Source organism: Propithecus coquereli, unplaced genomic scaffold (genome assembly GCF_000956105.1).
Source record: "Propithecus coquereli isolate 6110/MARCELLA unplaced genomic scaffold, Pcoq_1.0 Scaffold249, whole genome shotgun sequence".
NCBI classification, from domain to species: Eukaryota; Metazoa; Chordata; class Mammalia; order Primates; family Indriidae; genus Propithecus; species Propithecus coquereli.
In genome coordinates this window covers 4,883,266-4,906,594 of record NW_012148052.1, presented here as the reverse complement: position 1 = coordinate 4,906,594, position 23,329 = coordinate 4,883,266, and the positions used below count along the sequence as shown (strand labels likewise).

The 23,329-nt window shown below is 48.7% G+C and overlaps 1 protein-coding gene across 1 annotated transcript in view; it reads right to left on the bottom strand.

Annotated features, from left to right (window-relative positions):
- The window catches only part of EPHA10 (EPH receptor A10), a 39,248-nt gene that overhangs the window by 13,951 nt on the left and 1,968 nt on the right, over positions 1 to 23,329 (bottom strand). Inside the window, exons 2-7 of the mRNA XM_012646682.1 lie at positions 23,033 to 23,097; positions 21,399 to 22,077; positions 13,820 to 13,975; positions 12,747 to 13,097; positions 3,309 to 3,442; positions 483 to 654 (exon numbers count right to left, since the gene is read on the bottom strand). Coding sequence (XP_012502136.1) covers positions 483 to 654; positions 3,309 to 3,442; positions 12,747 to 13,097; positions 13,820 to 13,975; positions 21,399 to 22,077; positions 23,033 to 23,097 — 1,557 coding nt within the window. The remainder of the gene's footprint in view (positions 1 to 482; positions 655 to 3,308; positions 3,443 to 12,746; positions 13,098 to 13,819; positions 13,976 to 21,398; positions 22,078 to 23,032; positions 23,098 to 23,329) is intronic.

The window sequence follows — 23,329 nt, the reverse complement described above, 5'->3', positions numbered from 1 at the left end:
CATGAGCCACTGCGCCTGGCCTCGATGTTCAGCTTTTGTTTTGCTTTGTTTTGGTAACAGCTTTATTGAGATATAATTCACATACCACGCGATTCACTCAAAGTGCACAGTGCTCATGGTATTTTGTTTATTGTAGCAGTGCAACTCCCTTCATCTCCCTCATCCTTCAGTGCAGTCTGCGTCACACTCTAAGGCCCAGAGGGGAAAGGAACAGGGTCCTCCCATGTTTGGGTTTCTATCCCAACTGAGTCTCTCTCCAGCTGAACTCCTCTCCCGTGAGCTCCTCCAGGACAGGTACTCAATCTAATTCATGTCAGGGAACAGGCATTAGTCAGTGGATTCCAGATTCATTAATTAATTAGGCTGTAATTAAACTGTTCTGCAGCCTGCCTTAATTGCATAGATAATTCTCCCCCTCTGTCTGTCTGCCTGCCTCAGCCCCATGCCAGGTTCTCTCTGCCCAGGTCCCACACACGACTTACCCTCCCCCAGGGTCTGCACTTCAATGCTGGGGTTGAAGCTCTGGGCCTCCCAGGAGGGTCCCGGGGAAGCTGCCCGGATCTGAAAGACGTAGCGGGTGGCCGGCTTCAGGTTGGTGACAGTAACCGTGGGCGCCCCTGTCTTCACCATGGAGTAAGTCTCTTCACTCTGACCCTGAGGAGAGAACAAGAAGTGAGGCCCAGACCCAGGGCCAGATCCACTCTCTGGGAGATCAATGGGAGAAAAGGATAGGGAGGCAGGAGAAGCACCCTTAGGTGAACGTGGGTTGGGTGGGGGATCGTCTTGGGGGATTCCAGAGATCTTCTCCATTGGATGCCTGGCCGCTCTCCCCAACACAAGTTCCCACCCCACACTGGTGATACCTGCATCTGAGAATAGCCCCACCTTTTTGTAAGAGAAACTTTAGGGAAGACACTGGACCCTCCTCGGGGCTGATAGCCACCAGGGCCTGGCAGTCCAGGGTGGACTGGGCCAGTGCCCTGGGAGCCTGATGCCCTCAGAGGACAGAATAAGATGAGCCCTGACACCCGAGGGTCCTGAGGGCTCACAAGGCTTTTCCTTCCCCTTGGCATCTGATTTTCACAACTGTCCTGCAAGGCACACAGGACAGTGGTATTAACTAATTTGTTTGGACAAGGAAACCCAGCTCAGAGGAGTAAAGACTGGCCCGAGGCCCACAGCTGGAGGGCTGGAGAAGCAGCTGCTGTCACTGATAAGTGCCCACCCATTCCTAGCCCTTCACAGTCGCACCTCCTCCCAGCCTCACAGCCGCCCTGTGGAGTCAGCCTCTATCTCCTCCTGCAGGGGAGCTCCATGCCCAGGAAGGGCTGGGGTGATGCCCTCTGAGTCCCCATAGACCCTGTGCCTTCTGCTGCACACCTTGCTGCCCAATAGCATGGCCTAGAGAAGCTCCTCCCGTCATTTCATCTCTGCCCATACCTTATTGCAGCCCAGCCACGTCCACAGCCCCCCAAAGGGCACCCTCACCCCTGATATTCTGTGGCCTCAGTTATCTGGCCACGGCATTCAGGAATCAGGGCAGACTTGGACTCAAGCTGGGCCAATTGGAATCTCCCTTCCAGGCATCTGAACAAGCCACTGAAAGGACCTGCCAGGTGGGGCAGGCTGGGGGCAGGGAGGAGGAGGCAGCAAGGCTGCCACCCTGGGTGCCACAATGTGCATGGGCAAGCCCCTCTGCAGAGGAGGCTGGACTGGGGTGCAGAGAGAGGTCGAGGTGAGAAGAGCTGTGGCTCCGGAGGGGAGCTGCCCAACACCCGCCCAGGCCTAGTGACCAGCGGTGCCTCTGATCAGTGGGCTCCATGAGACCTCCCTGAAGCCTTCCAAACATAGCCTCTTTTATCCTTGCTCCTCTTTTTGAAAGTTTTTGTGCCCAGCAAATGTGTACTCCCTCCCTGACTAAGGGCCTAGGAGCATCCACCCAGCTCAGCCATGGGGCTCTTATCTATACTCTGATCCCCAAATGCCAGGTCAGTGAGTCCTTTCCAAACACCTACTGCATACCAAGCTCCTTCCCAGCATCCTCTGCTCTATCCCCTAAACATCAGCGTTCCTTAGGGCTCTGTCCTGGCTGCTCTTCTCAGGCACATTCCCCTCGTAGGTCATCTCCTCCAGTCCCTGGCTTCTGCTACCATCTCTATGCTAAAGCCCCCAACACACGCTCTCTCTCTCTCTCTCTCTCTAGCTCAGGCCACTCCCTCGAGCTTCAGACCCGCAAGTCCACCCCACGGCCCACTGAATGCTACATGAGCAAACCAAGTTCACCCCCTTGCCCCAAGCCTGCCCCTTCCCCTCAGTGGTTCTCCATCACAGCCAGCAGCACCCCATCCTCTGGGTTACTGGGGTCACACGCCCAGCAGTGGCTCAAGACGCCCTCCTCCTTCCTGTTCACCTCCAGCACTCACACTCCCAACAGACTGCTAGTATTCAAAACCTGTTATCTGATTCAGCAAAGAAGTCTTGTGCCACTGAAGTGAGGTTCTGGCATATGTAGTGCTGAAGCTGAAAGAGGTGTCATTTTAATGAATATAATTTGCACCAGTGTGAGAAACAGTTTAGCAGTAGATTGCATATCAGATTGGAAGATAAGGAGCTTGTGGGGAAAAGAGATCGCGGAGGGGGATGAATTGCATTTGTCAAATCATGGCAGAACTGCAACCATGGACCGACAATGGATACAGGAGGTCAGCAAAAATCAGCAGAAGTAGCCTGTGGGAACTGATTGGCTAGATGGCATCTGCAATGAAGGGTATTGTATATATTTTATTTTTATTGTAAATGATGTGTGACCCATCTTTTATATCAGTAAAATTATAACAATTAATACATTTATTGTTCAGGAGAGCTGGTTGTTAGACACCCACCAGCACACCACCAGACCTAGCAATGTGCTCCCATGGTCACACATTCTAGTAAAATTAGAAACAATATGATACTTCTGTGTCCTCTTTCTTAACAAGAGTGCTACAAACAGTAAGGATAAGATTCAGCCACACAAAATCTGGACCAGCCCCAGAGAAAGCGCTTGGTCAACTGTAACTATCATGCAAAGCGGTGAGAATGGAGATGTCTGGTGATGGAGGCAGATCTGGGGGAAGAGGAAGAGCTGGAGTCCTGGGTGTGCAGGGGACAGGAAGAAAGGAGAGATTCAAGCGAGGGAGGCCACCTAGGAGACTGGTGGTCATGTTTGCAAGGGAAGTAAGAAGGACTTTTGCTGGCAGGAGGGTGTGAAGAAGAGGAAGCCCGTAGGAGAGGGGGCAGGCACCAGGTCCCCCCAGACCTGCACTCACCTTCTCGAAGTATCGGATCTCGTACTCCGTGTCATTGGCCCCAGGGGCTCCAGCGGGGATGGGCTCTCGCCAAGACAGGGACACACTCTGGGGCTCCACTCGGTCCCTGCGGATCTCATCTTCCTCCCAAGGCACTGAAAGGGAGTCATGTGGGATTCTCCACCTGGACCTGCTCTGGGGCCGCGCTGGAGCGGGGTTGGGGGATGCTGGAAGGGCGGGGCATGCGGGGCTGTGGGGCGGGGCTAGGGACCTGGGCGTGGTCTAAGGGGTTGTGCACGGGGCTAGGGATCCACTGAGGGGCGTGGCCACAGGGGAGAGCGTCTCCGTGAGAGCCGGGCAGGCACACCTGTCTCACCGCCGCCTCCCCACCCCCTACACCCAGCTTCCCTCAAGGTGGTTGGTTCTAATCCCCCAGGCTCTTTCTGCACTTTCTGTGGTTTGGAAATAAAAGACAGCATTTAGAGGCAGGGAAACCAGCTACGTAACTATTGTATTAATAGCGGTCTGGTAAATAGCTAATACGTTAGCTCTTATTGAGCCATCATAAACAAATTTTAAAAGTACGAAGTGATACACTCAACAATCTAGAAATAGAAAGAAATCACCCCAACATAATAAAGGCCATATATGAAAAGCCCACAGTGAACATCATACTCAATGGTGAAAGACCGGAAGCTTCTGTCTAACATGAGGAAAAATGCAAGGATGCCCATTCTCACCACTTTTATTCATCAGAATACTGGAAGCTCTAGGCAGAGCAATTAGGCAAGAAAAAGAAATAAAAGAAAAAGAGGCCAGGCTCGGTGGCTCACACCTGTAATCCCACCACTTTGGGGGGCTGATGTGGGAGGACTGCTTGAGGCCAGGAGGTTGACACCAGCCTGGGCAACATAGCAAGATCCCGTCTCTACAAAAATAAGAAAAATTAGCTGGGCATGATGGCACATGCCTGTAGTCCTCGCTATTCAGGAGGCTGAGCCAGGAGGACCCCTTGAGCCCAAGAGTTTGAGGTCACAGTGAGTTGTGATCGTGCCACTGTCCACTGCCCACTGCCTGGGCGACAGAGCAAGACCCTGTCTCTTAAACAAAGGGTGACTGGATGAAACTGCCCAGGGAAAATGCATAGAAAAAGAGGAAAAGCTTTTAGGAAATAAGCCTGAGAAACACCAACATTTAAGAGACAGGCAAAGGAAGAGAAGTTTGAAAAGGAGGAGCCACAGAGGTATGAGAAAAACCAGGGAAGAGTAAGGTCACAGAAGCCCAGGGAAGAGAACATTTAAGAAGGTTCCCTCCTGACTCTTCCGGTTATCAGCTGGTTACTGATCCATAAGCAAGTAATTTCGCTCTCTGAGCCTCAGTTATCTCTTGTGTGAAATGGAAACAATGACGACACCTCCTAGGCTTGCTGTGCGAACTTTGTGAAGCAAAGTATGTGAAGGGCCCCGCATGACACCTGCCACAGAGCAAGCTCTCGGCACAAGCTTACCAGCAAGAGGACCCAGGGGTCAGCAGTGTCATGTGCTGAGAAGAGACAAGTAAGATGATGATTCAAAATGCGAGGTTCCTGGTGACTTCTGGGGACTGAGGAAACTAGGTACCAGATAGCAATGGGGCAAGAAAGTGGAGACGGCACACACAACTCAGTCTTTGCCGAGTGCACGGATGTGGCTTCTAGTCTTAAACGGTATCCATCTAGCAGCCCCCACCCCAAGTCTCTCCCAAATTCCAATGAAAACATAAACACACAGAAATAGCTGAAAACCTACAACATCACCATGAACGGGTCTTGACAATAGATCGCCAGAATGGGGGCTGGGACGTGGAGTGGCTTGTTTCTACTTATGATAAAGCCAGTGGAACTAGATCAAAAAGTGGAATTGTAATGAACCCCCAGGCTCTGCTGCCCACAGAGTGGCATTGCCTCCCATTCTAAAAATAACTTGAAAAATCCTTTCTTCCTCTCCTCAGTGTCTGACCCTTTAAAAACAGCGAGGTTTTTGTCAACTGGACAATGCACAGCCACCACTCTACTGTAGAGCTGCTTTTGAGGAAAAGTCTCTTCCCTATCCCCGGAGGAGTGCCTCTCAGCCTAAATTCACTTTGGGAGGGCCGCTCTCAGAAAAGACCTGGACACAAAGAGGAGAGGAGTGAGGAAGCATCCTAGGAAGAGACACAGTCCCTTGCAGCTACATACAGATGGGAGGCAGAGATAGGAAGAGCTAAGAATGTCATTTTTTGAACTACATTTGTTGAAAGCATCAGCCAGCCGGGATATAGAGGTAGGACATGGTTCCATTTCAGCCCCAAAGAGACACATTAGATGAAAGCCTGAAGAGTGCTGAGAATGGAGCTAAAAACTGAGACCAGGCACGTGCTCTCCAGCTGTAGATTCGTGATGAGATTCAGCCGGCGCCCAAGTGGGCCAAGGGTGCAGCAGACAGCCTTGTCCCCCTTCCCTGCTGGCTGAGCCCAATTCTTGATTCAGAGTCTACTGTCTCCCCATGGATGACCTGGGTAAATTCTGGTTGTTCTAAGACATTGTGTGCACTCATTCCCTTTGCCAAAGGCTGGTTTAGGGCAGAGCTTGTAATCTAGCTCTGGCCAAGAAAAGGAGAAATTAGCTAAGGGACTCCAGAAAAGGTTTCTTGCTTTTAAAAAGATACCTACGGGCCAGGTGTGGTGGCTCAGGCCTGTAATCCTAGCACCCTGGGAGGCCAAGGCAGGAGGATCACTTGAGGTCAGGAGTTGGAGATCAGCCTGAGCAAGAGCGAGACCCCGTCTCTACAAAAAATAGAAAAATTAGCTGGCATGGTGAAATTAGCCTGTAGTCCCAGCTATGTGGGAGGCTGAGGCAAGAGGATCCCTTGAGCCCAGGAGTTTGAGGTTGCAGTGAGCTATGATGACACCACTGCACTCTAGCCTGGGTAACAGACCGAGACACAGCCTCCACCAATCAGGTACAAAAGGCTATACAGAGAAAACAGGTGGAGAAGAAAAAGAAATAAGATGAGGTAAAAATGGAGAAAGTGAGAAAGGCCCTGTGTGGAAACTAAAAGTGCATTAGCAAAATTAAAATATTTAAAAGAAAATTCATTACAAATACAAGAAATTTTAACAAAATCACAAGCAGAATGGGAAACTTAAACCTCTCATGCAGTCTTTAGAACATCAAATAGAAAATAAGAAGGAAATAGAAAAACTAAATAATGTAGTTAATTTTATACACACACACACACACACACACACACACACACACACACACACACACAGAGTCCCCAACTTATGATGGTTTCATTTAAGATTTTTTTACTTTACAATGGTGTGAAATAATAGAACCCACTCTTTTTTACTTTCAGCACAGTATTCAATAAATCACAAGCAGAATGGGAAACTTAAACCTCTCATGCAGTCTTTAGAACATCAAATAGAAAATAAGAAGGAAATAGAAAAACTAAATAATGTAGTTAATTTTATACACACACACACACACACACACACACACACACACACACACACCACACACACAGAGTCCCCAACTTATGATGGTTTCATTTAAGATTTTTTTACTTTACAATGGTGTGAAATAATAGAACCCACTCTTTTTTACTTTCAGCACAGTATTCAATAAATTACATGAGATATTCAACACTTGATCATAAAATAGAGTTTGTGTTAGATTATTTTGCTCAACTGTAGGCTAATGTAAGTGTTCTGAGCTCTTACATTAGCCTAGAGTCTAAGGTAAGCTAGGTTAAGCCATGATGTTTGGAGGTTAGGTGCACTAAATGAATTTTTGACTTACAATATTTTCAGTTTATGATGGGTTTATCAGGACATAGCCCCAGTGTAAGTTAAGAAGCATCTGTGTGTGTGTATGTATGTATGTGTATATATATATATATGTGTGTATGTGTGTGTTTGTGTGTGTGTGAGTATATATATATAGAGAGAGAGAGAGAGAAAGCTATACTACAAAATAATGAACATTGTTTTAAAGTAGCCATGAAATAGTTTTTAAACGCTTACCAACGCTTTATACCACAAAGAAAATTTCAATTGTTAATTAGCAAAAAAGAGTAAAAATGATACAAACCTCTTTCTCTAACCTTGGAGCAGCAGAATCAGAAACAAAAAGATAAAATGAAATCAAGTCAGCTGGAAGTGAAAACACATGCTCTAAAATAATTTGAGTAAAAACTACAATATTAGAAGAAAACATAGGTATAAATCTTCATGATCTTCGATTAGGCAATAGTTTCTTAGAGATGTCACCAAAAGCATGAGTAACCAAAGAAAAAATAAATAAATTGTTGACTTCATCAACATTAAAAGCTTTTGAAATTCAAAGGACACTCTCAAGAAAGTGAGAGTGGGTGAAAGTATTTGCAAATCATATATCTGATAAGGCTTGTATGGGTTGAATGGTGTCTCCCAAAAAGATATGTTGAAGTCCTAACCCCTAGTACCTAAGAACATGACCTTATTTGGAAAGAGGGTCTTTACAGAGGCAATCTAATTAAAATGAGGTCATTAGGTGGGTCCTAACCCTATCAGACTGGTATCTTTATTAAAAGGGGAAATTTGGACACAGACACACACACATAGAGGGACAATGATGTGAAGACACACAGGGAAAAGACAGGCATGTGAATGAAGAGATGTATCTATTAATATAAGCCAAGGAACATCCCAACAAACACCAGAGGGTATAATGGCAAGGAAGGATTCTCCCCTAGAACCATCAGAGCATGGCCCTGCTGACACCTTAATCTCAGACTTCTAGCGTCTACAACTGTGGACAATAAATTTCTTTTGTTTTAAGCCATCCGGTTTTTTGGAACCTTGTTACAGCAGCCCCAGGAAACTAACACAAGGGTCTAACACAATTCTGTCCAGAATATCTATATCTATAACATATAACTTGATGACAAAAAGAAAACCCAGCACATGAAAAGATGTTCAACATTAGTCATTAGGGAAATGCAAATCAAAACCACAATGAGATATCACTTCATATCCACTTGGATGGATATAGTCAAAAAGACAATAACAAATGTTGGTGAGAATGTGCAAAACCTGGAGCCCTTGTACTTTGCTGGTAGGAATGTAAAATGATACAGCTGCTTGGGAAAACAGTTGGCAATGCCTCCAAAAGTCAAAAAGTTACCACATTTATTAGTCAGCTCAGGTTACCATAATAAGATATTAAGATATTAAAGACTGGGCCACTTAAATAACAAAAATTTATTTTCTCACAGGTCTGGAGGCTAGAGTCCCAGATCCAGATGCCAGCAGATTTGCATTCTGGTGAGAGCTCTTTTCCTGACTTGCAGACGGCCACCTTCTTGCTGTGTCCTCACATGACCTTTCCTCTGTGCACATGCAGACAGAGAATGAATGACCTCTGGTGTCTCTTCCTTTTCTTATAAGGACACCAGTCTTATGAGATTAGGGCCCACCCTTATGACCTCATTTAACTTTAATTACATCCTCAAGGGCACTATCTCCATATATAATCACATTGTGCCTTTGAGTTTCAACATATGAATTTAGGTGGGATACAATTGGGTCCATAACCATATGACTTAGCAATTCCACTTGTGGGTATATACCCAAGAGAACTGAAAATATTCACACAAAAACTTATACATGAATATTCACAGCAGCATTACTCATAATAGCTGAAATGTTAGAAACAGCCCAATGTTCATCAACTGATGAATGAAGAAACAAAATGGTGGTATATCCATGCAATTGGATATATTATTCAACCATAAAAAGAAATGAAGTACTGATATATGCTACCACATTGATAAACCTTGAAAATATGCCAAGTGAAAGAAGCTAGACATGAAAGTTCACATATCATATAATTCTATGTATTGAAATCCCCAGAATAGACAAATCCATAGAAACAGAAAGTAGATTAGTGGTTACTAGGAGCTGGAGGGGGTGGAGGGAATGGGAGTTACTGCTAATAGGTTTCCTTTTGGGGTGTTGAAAATGTTATAGAATTAGATAGTGCTGGTTGTACAACCATGTGAATATATAAAAAAAAAAAAGACTGAATTGTACAATTTAAAAGGGTGAATTTTATGGTATATGAATTATACCTCAAAAAACCCTAAAATACTAACCATGTGATAATATTATGTATAAAAACATATTGGATATGACCAAAGCTATACTTAGAAGATTCATAGGTTTAAAAAATAAAAACAAAAAATAACTAAGCACTGACTTCACCTAGAAAAAGACTTCAGGAAAGAAGGAGGATGGTATTAATAAAGAGAAAACATAAAATAAGTGACAAAAGTAAAGAATAGTGGAGTTGATAAGTTCAAGAGCTGATTCTTTTTCATAACCAATAAACTGAACTTTTGGCAAGGATAATTAAGAAAAAAGAGAGAAATCACAATCATACACTATGAAGAAAGAGAAAGTGGAGTTCACTCCAGATGAGAAAGTTTTAAAATATACAGTTCTAATAATAAATTAGACAAAGATCATCAAAAGATTTTCTAAGAAAGCACAAATTAATAAAACTGATCCAAGAAGTTATAGAAAAGATTGAAATATCATCAAACTTTCTCCCCAAAAAAGGTGTAGGGCCCAGAAAGTTTCCCAGACAGTTTTTCATGCCTTAAGGAATGTGTAATTGTGCCATTTAAACTGTTCCAGAGCAGAGAAAAAGAAGAAATTCTTCCTAATGCCTTTTCCAAAGCCAGCATTACCATAGTGCCAAAACTTGACAAGGAATACAACAAAAAAACATTAATCTCTCTTGCAAATGTAGATGGAAAAAATCTTAAAATATAAGTAAGTGAACTCAGCAAAATATTAAAAGAATAACATGTTCATATCCAGTAGGGTATACTCCAGGAATGCAAAGAGCTCATATTGAAAAATTCATTAATAGAATTCACCATACCAAGAGGTCAAAGGGGGGGAAAATGCAGTCATCTTGAAAGTGCTTAAGAAGTATTTTATAAAATTAACATCCATTCCTGATTTTTAAAAATAGTTTAGTAAAAAGCAGAAACATTATATGGCTTAGGGGCAGACACACCTAGGTTTAAAATCTAGGAACAGACCGATCTCTCTACGCTTCTCCAACTTGTTTCATGTTTTGAAAAATGAGTATCATTCCATTTCTATGAATTACTGTAGAAAATCATATTGCGCAGTGCCAAACACAGAGCAGCACTCAGTGAAAGCTTAGTATTTGTATTAATAAAATAGAAACAGAAGAGTATTTCTTCAACATGATTTTTAAACCCATCTATATCAAAACAACAGTTAGGGCTGTTAATATGAAATGCCAGATAGAAATCAGCATTACATACACAGTCATGTGTCATTTAACGGGGCATATGTTCTAAGAAATGCATCGTTGGGCGATTTCCATCATTGTGTGAACATCATAACAGTGTACTTCCACAAACCTAGATGGTATAGCCCACTACACACCTAGGCCGTATGATATAGCCTATTGCTCCTAGGCTACAAAGGTGTACAGCGTGTTACTGTACTGAAAACAGTAGGTAACTGTTACACAGTCACTAGGCAATTGGAATTTTTCAGTCCCATTATAATCTTATGGGACCACTATCATAAATGTGGTCCATCATTGAACAAAACATCATTATGTGGTGTGTGACTGTATTATACAAAAGGGACTTTATAGTAGTTAGTTATAAAGATGGATACAGAGAGATAAAGAGCTGAGCGTGGTGGTTTCCACCTGTAATCCCAGGCACTCAGGAGGCTGAGGTGGGAGGATCACTTGAGCCCAGGAGTTTGAGACTGCAGTGAGCTATGATCAGGCCACTGTATTTCAGCCTGGGTGACAAAGCAAGATCCCATCTCTTAAATAAATTTTTTAAAAATACAGAGAAAAAGATAGAAAAAAATTCTAGATGTATATACTCCAAGATATTAAGAGTTGTTTATGTCTGCATAGTAAGATTATGGATTTTTTTTCTTTTTCCATATCGAATTTTTAAAAATGTAAATGCATTAGTGAATGTTAAATCACATTAGAGACAGTAAAGAACAGAACTGGCTGAGGAAGGAGGATCACTTGAGCCCAGGAGGTTGAGGCTGCAGTGAGCTATGATGACACCACTGCACTCCAGAAAACCAGACGAATCAGAAAATCTCTCCTAAAACACAGAGGAAATGGATTAAGAGTTAAAAATGATACAGGAAGTGACAAGATTTGAGAATCAGAAAAGGGATGTATAACCTAAGGCTTAGAGATATCCTTAAGAGATATAGTGGAGCTATCGGAAGTTTTAATCGAAGCACTCGCTGAAGAAAACTTTCCAGAAAAAACAAAAAGTTGTGCAGTTCAAAAAGTTTGCTGTGTCCCAACCACATTCAATCAAAAGAAATCCATATTGGTTAAATTTTTACTTTCATCAGTACGTTAAGAAATTATTCAAACGTGTGTGTGTGTGTGTGTGTGTGTGTACTTATAAAAGAATAAAAATACTTATAAAAGTTACATACAAAAGAATAAAAATAACCCTAGCCTCAGACTGCTCCTGTGCAACACAACTGCCAGACGGTAGAGAGGAGGGATCACAGAAGACAGGGAAGCAGGGTGGAAAGACCAATCCCATCCCCTCAGATCTGAAGACTCAGAAATGGCACCACTCTGTCATCTTTCTGGCAAAGGACACTTGAGGGATTACTGGAAGGTGCACCCCAGCACCTTCAGGCAGATCACAAGTAAATGTCAAGAACGAGGAAGGTGTGGTAGAAAAAGGTTTATCTTCGTTTATTTATCTCATTTCCAGACGCACAAGCGCGCTGGCCCGTGGGTTCCACGCTCCTACAGCCCTACTCTCCGCGCTCCTTTGCCCTTGGCGACGCCGCAAAACCCTTGCAGAGGCCGAGAGATGGAGGCAGGGGACACACGACAGGACCTCTCTTTCTGAGACAAAAGGGAGGGAAGTACGATTCTGCTTCCTACTGAAACTTGTGAAAAGGGAAGGCCACAGAGTAAGGGACTTTCCACCTCTTTTTCTCTGGGAAATCGGGGGCGAGACAAACTGCAGAGTTGAGTGTGGGACAAAGGCTTTCCGCGAGGTGGCCAGGAGAAAGGGGAGCGCCCACTGGCTCAGGCAGACCCACTGAGATGCTCACATGGTCTCTAGCCCAGCAGCAAGGAGTCCCTGCATGCCCAATCCCTCCCGGGGGACTTGGAGAAGGTGGCCGACCCTTGGTGGGGGTCACCGGGGTCAGTGGCTTTTGTGGTCCCTTAGTCTCTTGGAGACATGCTGGGTGCCTGCACAGGTGGTGGCTTATTTGGGGTGGCTGTGGTGGGAGGGCTCCCTGTAGGACCGACGGGGGCGGCCTCGGGAGGACGCGGGGTGCAGAAGGAACCGGGGTCTCTCGGGTGGGGGAGGTGCCGGCGCGGGGCGGCCTTACCCCCGGGCCCGGTGGAGACGGTGACCTGCGCGTAGGTGGCTCCCGCGGCGGCCGCCGGCCCCGAGACGCCGTTGAGCGCGGCCACGCGCACGGTGTAGCGCGCGCCGGGGCGCAGGTGGAGCAGCGTGGCGGCGCGCTCCCGCAGCCCGGCCTGGCGCGGCACGAAGGCCACGCGCGGCCCGCACGGCTCGCACGCGCCCGCCGGGCCCTCGCGGCCGCAGCGCAGGCAAAGCAGCGAGTACGTGACGTCGGAGCGGCCGCCGGAGTCGGCCGGCGGCAGCCAGCGCAGCCGCAGCGCCAGCGGCGAGCGGCTCAGGCTGTACTGCAGGTCCCGCGGCGCCGACGGCGGCCCTGGGCGGGACAGCGGGGCGGGGTCGGGGGCGGGGCGCGGCCGGGGGAGCGGGGCCGGCCCTGGACCGGGTGTGCGGGCCAGGGAGCGGCCCCGGATGGATGAGCGGGGAGAGGGTCTCATCCATCCCCAGTGAAGGGGAGGGCCGGGGGCGTGGGGTCAGTCAAGGAGGAGGGAACAGGAGGCAGTGAGGTGACTGGTGGATGAGCGAAGACGGGCGGTGGGGCGGGAGGGCCGGGGATGTGGGGGTCAGTGAGGGGACCGGGATGGATAAACCGAGATGGGGGCTCATCCACCCCAGCGGGTGGGGAGGCACGGGGCTGAGGGGACCCGTTGGGGGCAGGACGTGGCAGTGGGTCAATCAGTGATGAGGTGGGAGGAAGTTAGTGAGGCGATGAGGATGGGAGTACGGACCGAGAACAGACGGTGCGCGGGACAGAGTCCCCCTCCCGGCTGGAGGGAAAGGCGAGGTGAGGGCGGGGAGGGGCCCTCCACTAGGTAATCGGCCACGAGTCCTAACCTCAGCCTCCGTCTGGACTCTCGCAGTTGTCCTGGTTCCTCTAACCCAAGGCCCCAGCCCCCATCCTCGCCCCAGGGTCCCATCCCTCCACCCCGCCTTCCCCTTCCCCACGCCCACCCCCATGGTCCCCAGTGCTGAGCCCCGGGCTCATCGCTGCCTGGATCCCCCCCCACCCTCCGCAGTGCAGCCAGGAGGGGGACTCACGGGTGCAGGAGGCTGAGGGCGGGTCCGTGGGCGAGCGCGCGTAGCTGTCCTGGCACACGCAGAACGTGGAGGCGTTTTCCAGGGCCCGGCTGTGCTCTGGGCAGGGCGAGCAGAGGGGCCGCCGCGGGGACACCTTGTAAAACCCTGGTGGGCAGGCTGCGGGGAGGGGCCGGTGAGGAGGAGGGGCCTCCCCCACAGCTTCTCCCCTCTTTGCCGCCTGCCTCGGTTACAGTGGGGTTATCTCTTCGAACTGTGATGGGGACAGAGTCCGGGGACTGAGATACCCCGGTGGGCACTGCGCCCACGGGGTGGCAGCTCCAGAACAACCTATTACCTAAGCCTTAGTAAACGCTCAACGTGTTCAGGAAACACCGAAATATTTTACTTCTATTAATTCACTCAATCCTCATAACTGCCTGTGAGGTATGTACTTTATCCTCGTTTCAAAAATGAGGCACCAGGCCGGGCGCGGTGGCTCACGCCTGTAATCCTAGCACTCTGGGAGGCCGAGGTGGGCGGATTGCTTGAGCTCAGGAGTTCGAGACCAGCCTGAGCAAGAGTGAGACCCCGTCTCTACTAAAAATAGAAAGAGACCCCGTCTCTACTAAAAATAGAAAGAAATTAATCGGACAACTAAAAATATATAGAAAAAATTAGCCGGGCATGGTGGCGCATGCCTCTAGTCCCAGCTACTCGGGAGGCTGAGGCAGAAGGATTTCTTGAGCCCAGGAGTTTGAGGTTGCTGTGAGCTAGGCTGACGCCATGGCACTCGCTCTAGCCCGGGCAAAAGAATGAGACTCTGTCAAAAAAAAAAAAAAAAAAAAAAAAATTGAGGCACCTAAGACTCAGAGAGGTGAAGTAAGTTGCCCAATGCCTCACAGCGAGTGGGATTCGAGCCCAAGCTGACTGGTTTCAGAGCCCACACCATACTGTCCTAATGCCCGTGGGAAGAAAATGAGCCAAACTTTGCAGTCCCGGTGTTAGGAACAGCTAAAAGGGAGATGCCCCCAAGGGCTCTTCCACAGTTACCCAGGGACAGACACACGCACGCTCCCGCTTACACAGAGACACTCTGACACACACCACACACACTTGTCAACGTTCATCCTCCCAGCAGCACTTTCACATGGGGTTAGTGTGTTAGAAATCCTCAACCGAAGGTACAGCCAGCAGCCTGGTGGAGAGGGGTGGAGACAGACATTAAAAGTTCCCTGGACCATGAGTCAAACCTGCTTCCAGTCTTGACACTACTCAGTGACTTTGCTTCTCTCGCTTCCTTTGCCTCACCCAGAAAATGGGCAGTTAAGAGCATAAGCATTTCCATCTGAACAACCCAGGTTTTGTAGCAGAGTTGCACCACTTATTTGCTGTGTGGCCTTGGACATGTTGGATGACCTCTCTGAGCCTTGTGTAGAATACTTGCCTCAAAAAGTTTGTTGGAGGATTAACTGAGATAAAACATGTAAACCACATTTACATGATAATGGTAGTAATTACTGTTCCTCTCCCACAGGCCTGAAGTGGAAACTGCTTTAAAAAATTTCTCACCAGCTGGGCCAGGAAGGGAGGCAGTGGCTCCTGGCTCTTCCCCTCAGAGCTCGATGGTTCTCACATTCCCTCCCCAGCCCCAGCCCCCGCCACCCTCCCCTCTAGTTTAGCTGGTGATGGAAGGCTGGCTGCTCTCCACCTCCAAGAAGACAGAGTACCACAGAAAGGATGTGCACTAACCCTCGGGAAGACCTTTCAGTCTGTCTGGGAGAAGTGGGACGGGGGCTAGAATTTCCATCATTTGAAAGGTTTAGGTGTGAGACGGTCCATCTTGCCCAGAGTTCTGGACAACACGATTTGGGGAGGATCTCAGCAGCCCAGGAACCTTCAGAAGTCCCCACCTTCAGAACAAAGAATGAGGCCAACCTATCATCGTGGTCCGGTGTGCAGCAGAGACCCAGGCTGGGACTCAGAGGCCTGGGCGCCAGTGTCGGCTGGGACACTCCTTGTGCCTCTCTGGCCTCAGGACACCATCAGTGAAATGGGAATAACAGCCATGGCCCGCCCACCTCTGCTGTGAAATAAGAGAGCGGGTGAGGGCCCAGAGAGGTCAGCTGTCTGCAGGGTCTCAGAGCAATAGAGAAAGAATGCTGGAGGCTCCCCTGCCCTGCGTGTACGCGAGTGGCTGCTGTCCCAGAGAGGTGTGGGCCCGTCAGCGACAGCAGTGGCTATCTAGACTGTGAGGGGCTCTGTTGAGAAGAGGTTTGTGCGGAAGAGCAGACTCAGAGATTCCATCCCCTCCCTCTCTCGCTCAAGGTCAGAGTTAGAATTGCAGAGGCCATCTAGTTCAACTCCCACTGGCCTGGTCCTCCGGAGCTTTCCCAGCTGTGCCCAGTCTTTGCTCCTATACTTCATAAAGGGAAGCTCACCCCCTTACAGGCTACCTTTGTTGAATAACGCTGGCAGTTAGAAAGTGCTTTTTAGGATGAGCCCAAATTAGCCTCTCTGTCTATAATACCCTTGTGCCCCCTCACCGCACCCCATCACATCATTGTGCCCTGTGGAGGCTCAGAGGACATGTCTCCTTGGGCCTCTCAGCTCCAAGGCAGTCCCGCAGAGATTTAAAGATACAGGGTGTAGGCCCTGATTTTCCCCGCCAAGAGTAACCCCAATTCTTTCACTAATTCCTTTAGTGACTAAGCGTGGGGGAACAAGAGTCAGAGCCACTAAAGAGAGAAACAAAAATGGAAAAAGAACATCCTCGCTCTATTGCTTTCTTCCCTCATCCTCATCCATCTACCTTTAGTTTTCGTTTGTTTGTTGGGTTTTTCTTTTTTTTTTTTTTTTCCCAGAGATAGGGCCTCACTCTGTTGGCCAGGCTGGGGTGCAGTGACATGACTATAGCTCACTGCAGCCTCAAACGTGCACCACCACACCTGGATAATTTTTAAAATTTTTTTGTAGAGATGGGGTCTTGCCATGTTTCCCAGGCTGGTCCTGAACTCCTGGCCTCCAGGAATTCTCCTGACCCAGCCTCCCAAATTGCTGGAATTACAGGCATGAGCCACCATGCCCTCTGTCTGCCTTTAGAGAGAAGTCTGTGCTTAGCTGCAGAAGGCATTTGGAAGACCTTTACTTCCTAAATATGAACTTGACCATTCACTTCCCTTTTTTATTTATTTATTTTTTTTTTTCAGACAGAGTCTCACTCTGTTGCCCTGGCTAGAGTGAGTGCCGTGGCGTCATCCTAGCTCACAGCAACCTCACACTCCTGGGCTCAAGCGATCCTCCTGCCTCAGCCTCCCACGTAGCTGGGACTACAGGCATGCGCCACCATGCTCGGCTAATTTTTTTTCTATATATTTTTAGTTTTCCAATTAATTTCTTTCTAATTTTAGTAGAGACGGGGTCTCGTTCTCGCTCAGGCTGGTTTCGAACTCCTGAGCTCAAAGGATCCGCCCGCCTCGGCCTCCCAGAGTCACTTCCCTTTTTAAAACCCTCCAACAGCTCCCCACTGCCGATCACTCTACCCACACTGCACTGGATTCTTCCTTTCACACCTGCAGGTCTTGTCCTATGTCTTCTACCCCTTTTCTCCTGGCAAATGTCTATACTTCTCCAAACTCCAGTTCAAATGACACCTCCCTTTGGAAGCTTTCCTGGCCTCCTCCCCAGCTCCGCACTCCCGAAGGCAGAGCTGAGGCCTTTACAAGTGGCCTTTGTCTGGTCTCAGTCTGAGCGAGGGGGCTCAGCACAACTCAGAAATGGAGCCGGGTCCTGAGTCAGGCTCTCTTTCTCCCACTTCCTCTTCCCTCATTTCCCAGAGAAACCTCGTCCTCCAGCCCCTGATCCATTTATTCAGCAAATATTTTCTAGCATCTACTATGAGCCAGGTGCTATTCTAGGCTCTAAAGATATACAGCAATGAATAAAACAGACAAGGATCTTACTGTCCACTGGTACAGATGCCCTCCCTCCTACCGCACAGGAATAAAAGAGGCCATCATTTGGTAATTCCCTCAAAACCCACAAATAGGCCAGGCATGGTGGCTCCCGCCTGTAATCCTAGCACTCTGGGAGGCTGAGGCAGGAGGATCGCTTGAGGTCAGGAGCAAGAATGAGACCCCCATATCTACTAAAAATAGAAAAAATTAGCCAGATGTGGTATGCACCTATAGTCCCAGCTACTTGGGAGCTGAGGCAGGAGTATTGCTTGAGCCCAGGAGTTTGAGGTTGCTATGAGCTATGATGATGCCTCTGCACTCCAGCCCGGGCGACAGAGTGAGGCACTGTCTCAAAAAAAAGAAAAAACAAAAACCACAAGCACTTCCATCCACGCCCATGTCCTCTCTCCTTCCTTCCAGTGCTAGAGGAAGGGTGAGGCCCCTCCTGCTGAAGGCTGGTCCCTGCGTCTCCACTCCGAACCCCTCCTCTTCACCTCCTCAAGGTCTACATTCCATCAGCCATCAGCCGTCAGCCAGCTCCTGGGTTTTACTTGCTGTTAACAAGGGGGCGGGGCAGTAAACACAGCCCATTTTGGGTGAAGGCAATAAGGACATTACAGAATGTTTAAAAACAATAGTAAAACTGACTAAAAGCTGCCTGTTTTTTCTTTTTGTGAAACAGGGGTACTGCTCTCTCACCCAGGCTGGAGTGGGAGTGTAGTGGTGCGGTCATAGCTCGCTGCAGCCTTGAACTCCTGAGCTCAAGCTAAAGCAATCCTCCTGCCTCAGCCTCCCAAGTAGCTGGGACCTGCTTTTTATTAGCAACACACACGTCAGCAGTTCTAACCCACATCAGTAATAAAATAGTTCTCCCCCCTGGGGCACATGGCTCCCACCATCCCCCACTAGGTACCCCACTGGTTTTTTGCTCTTCACCATACAAATAATTCTCCCCCATCTAAAATAAAAATTCCATCTCACCAATGTCCTCCTCGAGATACCTCCTCTTCTCCTCCTTCAAATACCGGCTTCTAGATTTCCCAACTTGAGTTTCTCAACTTCCTTTATCCCTCAACCTACTGCAACCTGGTCTCTCTCTCCATCACTCAGCTGAAACTGCTTTCACCAAGGCCACCAAGTGGACATTTCCCAATCCTTGATTTGCCTGACTGATCCCAGTGCTGTAGGCCATTCCCTCCTGGACACCTCCATCTCCCTTGGCTGTCATGATATCGCACGCTCTCCTTGTTCTCCTCCAACCTCTGACCACTCTCTCTCAGTCTTTTAATGGGCTCTGTTTTTCTACTTCTCCTTAAATATCACTGTCCTCTGAGTTGTCATTGTTGGCCCTTTTGCTCCTCACCCCACACATTCTTCCTGGTCTGTCCCAACCACACCCACAGCGTCAAGTAGCATCTCTGTGTTGCTGAGCTCCAGACCCACTTTCTAGCCTCCTCCACTTGAATGCACCGTAGACACCATAAATTTCACGTGCTATGTCATCCACGTCCTGTGGTCTGTACCCCAGTGAACAATCTGTCTATTGCGTCCCCAGTAGCATACGAGTCAAAGGGGACTCCGTTCTCCTTCTGTGTCACATGGTCACCAAGTGCTGTGGATGCTATTTCATGATCACATCCATCCTCATCTCTCAACAATGTCTGCCCCTGCCTTGGTTCAGACCTTGTGCTCTTTCTAGTGGACTTTTGCACTATCTTCCTTGTCTTCTGGACTCCTTCCCTCTCCAATCCTTTCTTTGCAATCGCAGCTCAAGTGATCTTTTGAAAACACAAATCTGAGCATGTCAGATCTCTGCTTCAAATCCTCCTCATTGGTCTAAAGCATAAAGTCTAAGCTCTTTATCTCAACATTCAGGCCCTTCATGGTTTGCCCCTGCCCCTCTCTGGTCCCATCATTCCCCGCACTCCCCACATACCCTCTGCTCTAACCCTGCTGACCGACGTACCTAGCCCTAACCATACTATGTTCCTTCCTGCCTCCATGCTTCTGCACACAATCCCTAAGCTCAGAATGCTCTAGGCTGCCTGGAAATAAAAGCCTTCTCACCTTCTCTGGGAAGCCTTCTCTCTCCATCCTTAGAATTGGGTTCTCCCTTGCATGCTTCCTTAGCTCTCTGTTGATATGTATCACACCCTATTGTAACCACTCAGTCATCCAATGCATTTCCACTGAGCACCTAGCATATCCCATATCCTTCTATGAACACTGGGGATGCTGGGACTAGTAAGACCCAGTGCCTGAGCTCAGGAAGTTCCCAATCAAGGGCACAGTGGTGCACACCTGTAGTCCCAGCTACTTGGGAGGCTGAGGCAGGAGGATTGATTGAGCCCAGGAGTTTGAGGCTATAGTGTGCTATGATTATGCCTGTAAATAGCCACTGCACTCCAGTCTGGGAAACACAGCAAGACCCATCTCTAAAAAAAGAGAAGTTCCTAGTCTAGTGGTGGAAACACACATAAGTAGATCACTGCATACCATGGGGTAAGTACAGAAATAGAGTTTGCAATGAGTGCTACAGAGCACAGAGGTGGATCCTAACTATATCTGGAGAGCTCAGGAAGGTTCCTGCCTCCCAGTCTTTTACTAACTCACAATTTCCCCAGGGAAGAGATGGTAGCATTCATCTATGTATGTATAATAAGCCCTCTTTAAATGCAGCTGGCATGTCCTCAATTCTTATTGAATGAATGATTGAACAAAGGAATGAGAGCAAGTTTAGTCACTTCCTCCTCTGTCTTCCCACCACTCTGTGTATCCCTCTGTTAAAGTATATATCACCCTCTTGTGATTTTTAAATTTTTATATCTCTCCATCTAGACCGTGAGCTTCTCAAGAGCTGGAACTATGTCTGACTCATTTCTGTTGCCCTGGTACCCAGAAAAAGACCTGGTTTAGAAAAAGCATCACTTGATCTATGTTAAGTGCACACATTCATAACCCTAACCTTAGGGGAGAGAAGGAGATGTCTGTTCCTAATGCCCCCAGAGATCTAAGAACCCAGCAAAACCCCCTCCATGGAGGATCTCCCCCAGGAGGCAGGGCTTCTAGTTCAGAGAGTCGAGTGGGATCTTAGTAGTCATCTAGTGCAACCTCCCAGTTTCTCTCTCCAGCTCAAGAATCTCCCTGCCAGCCTCTGACTTGCTTATGGGCAATGACCGGGAGCTTATTCCCTATAATGCAACCAGTCCCACTAGCTTGAAGCGTGGACTGCTAGAGAGTTCTTCCTTATGCATAGGGGAGGCGGCATGGTATGGTAGAAAGAGCTTGATTGAGAGTTGGGCAAACTGGATTCGAATCCTGGCTCCCCATTACCTAACTTTGCAAGTGAAGTATTAATCTCTGAGGCTCTGTTTCTTCATCTGTGAAATAGGGATAATGATAACTTACTTTATTGTCGTGAAAATAAATAAGGCCTGTGTGATGTGCCTATCATAGTGCCTGAAATATCCTTATATCTAGTCAAATTCGCACCATGGTAACTTTACACACTGGATGCACCACAAAAGGTCGGGACTCTCAGCTCCAAAGCCCATGGCTTCTCCACCCCTCCTGCCTCTTGGACACACTCTCTCCCAATTGCCACCTGCGCACTACTCCCACCCCACGCCCCCCAGTCCACTGGGTACCTTCGCAGGTGTCACCACGCTCCTGGAATCCCGCACTGCAGCTGCAGCGGCCCACGGGCACTAACCACTCGCCATCGGCGCCGCAGTGCATGCGCGGGGGGCTGCCGGGCTCCCCTTCCGAGTGCGCCACGCATGTTCCGGCCACTTCCACTAGTGTGGAGAAGGCGCTCTGTGCTGCGGTGGCTGGGAACGCAGCCAGGCCCCGCACTGTGGCGCGGCACTGCTTGTAGTAGACGCGCACAGAGACCAAGGCCACACATGCGCCCACGTCCTGAAAGGCCAGGTGGAAACCCCGCCGGCTGAGCGGGCCGATCTCCCGCACCTCTGTGTTCAGCTTCATCTTGCGCTCGCCCAGGTCGCCCTGCGTGAAGCTCTCGTCTGCAGCGATCGTGTCAATTTTGTGGGGCTGGCTGCCGCCTAGGCGGGAACGCCCGCGGCCCAGGTCGGCCTCGGTTTCCAGGTAGTAGACGTTGAAGGTCTCCTTGCAGGTGCCCGCGGCGCCAGGGATGCTGCTGCAGTCACGCAGTGTGAACTGCAGTTCCACGAAGATGCGCTGCCCGCTGCCGCGGCTGATCCAGCCTGTCTGCAACCAGTTGTCCTGATTGGGCTCCAGCACATTGCACACTTGGTACGTGCGGATGGGACGGTCGTGTTCATCCACGCCGCTGATTTCCTCCCACTGGGGACGAGAGCAAAGCGGTGGACAGCTCAGCGTCAAGGTGCTTCGAGGGAGTCGAGCCCTAGCAGTGATTCATGCTGAAAATCCCTTTTTCCACCATTTTGCCTCTCCTGCCTTCTCTCCCACTACCATACACACACCCTGAAATTGTAAGGTGCAGTACCAGGAAAAACTCTGAAAACAAATTAATCCAATCCTTATCTTTTTTTTTTTTTTGAGACAGAGTCTCACCGTGTTGCCTGGGCTAGAGTGCCGTGGCGTCAGCCTAGCTCACAGCAACCTCAAACTCCTGGGCTCAAGCGATCCTCCTGCCTCAGCCTCCCGAGTAGCTGGGACTACAGGCATGCGCCACCATGCCTGGCTAATTTTTTCTACATATTTTTAGTTGCCCGATTAATTTCTTTCTATTTTTAGTAGAGACGGGGTCTCGCTCTTGTTCAGGCTGGTTTCGAACTCCTGAGCTCAAACAATCCGCCCGCCTCGGCCTCCCAGAGTGCTAGGATTGCAGGCGTGAGCCACCGTGCCCAGCCAATCTTTGTTTTTATAGTTGGGGAAATGGAGGCTCCAGAGGGAGAGTGATTTGACTAGGTGTGCACATCAAGGCAGTGGCAGAGCTAGGAATGGTGCCTGGAGTCCCCTGACTCTCCACCTCATGCCCTTTGCAATCCACGGAGCTGCTGTTACACCCCAGATTACCCCACTTCATCCCAAGTTCCTTGGCCTCTTACTGATCCTAGATACAGCCAGTTCCCTCCTCACTTACTAATTTTTTTTTCTGTCTAAGTGACCAAAGACTCAACATTTTCTAACAGACCACTCTGGCTTGAAGCCAAGGCTGCTGGAGACCACACACTCCCAGGAGCGCTTTGAGCTGATGAAACCATGGGGAGCTAAAGGGACTGAGTCCTGGACTACCAGAGGCTCCTGGGACAGGGAGGGACAGATTTACACTTACCCCGTTACTTGGTAGTGCAGTCCAGCCCAGCTCAGCCTGAGAGGCTTTGGAGTCCAGGAGGATGACTAAGAGAGGGGAGATCAGAGATGTCAGAAAGCCAGTTTAGCAGGAGGATGGATCCTTTGGTGAATTCACTGTAAATATGCTAAGCAAGGGAATGGAAAATGTGACAAATGATACAGAGATGTTTTCCCCATGCCACAAATCCTCAGGAGTGGGTGTGGGTAGCTCCAGTCCAGAGAGAGGGAGCCATGACAATTGGGGAAGGAGCTTGTGTTCATTTCCTGGGGCTGGAGT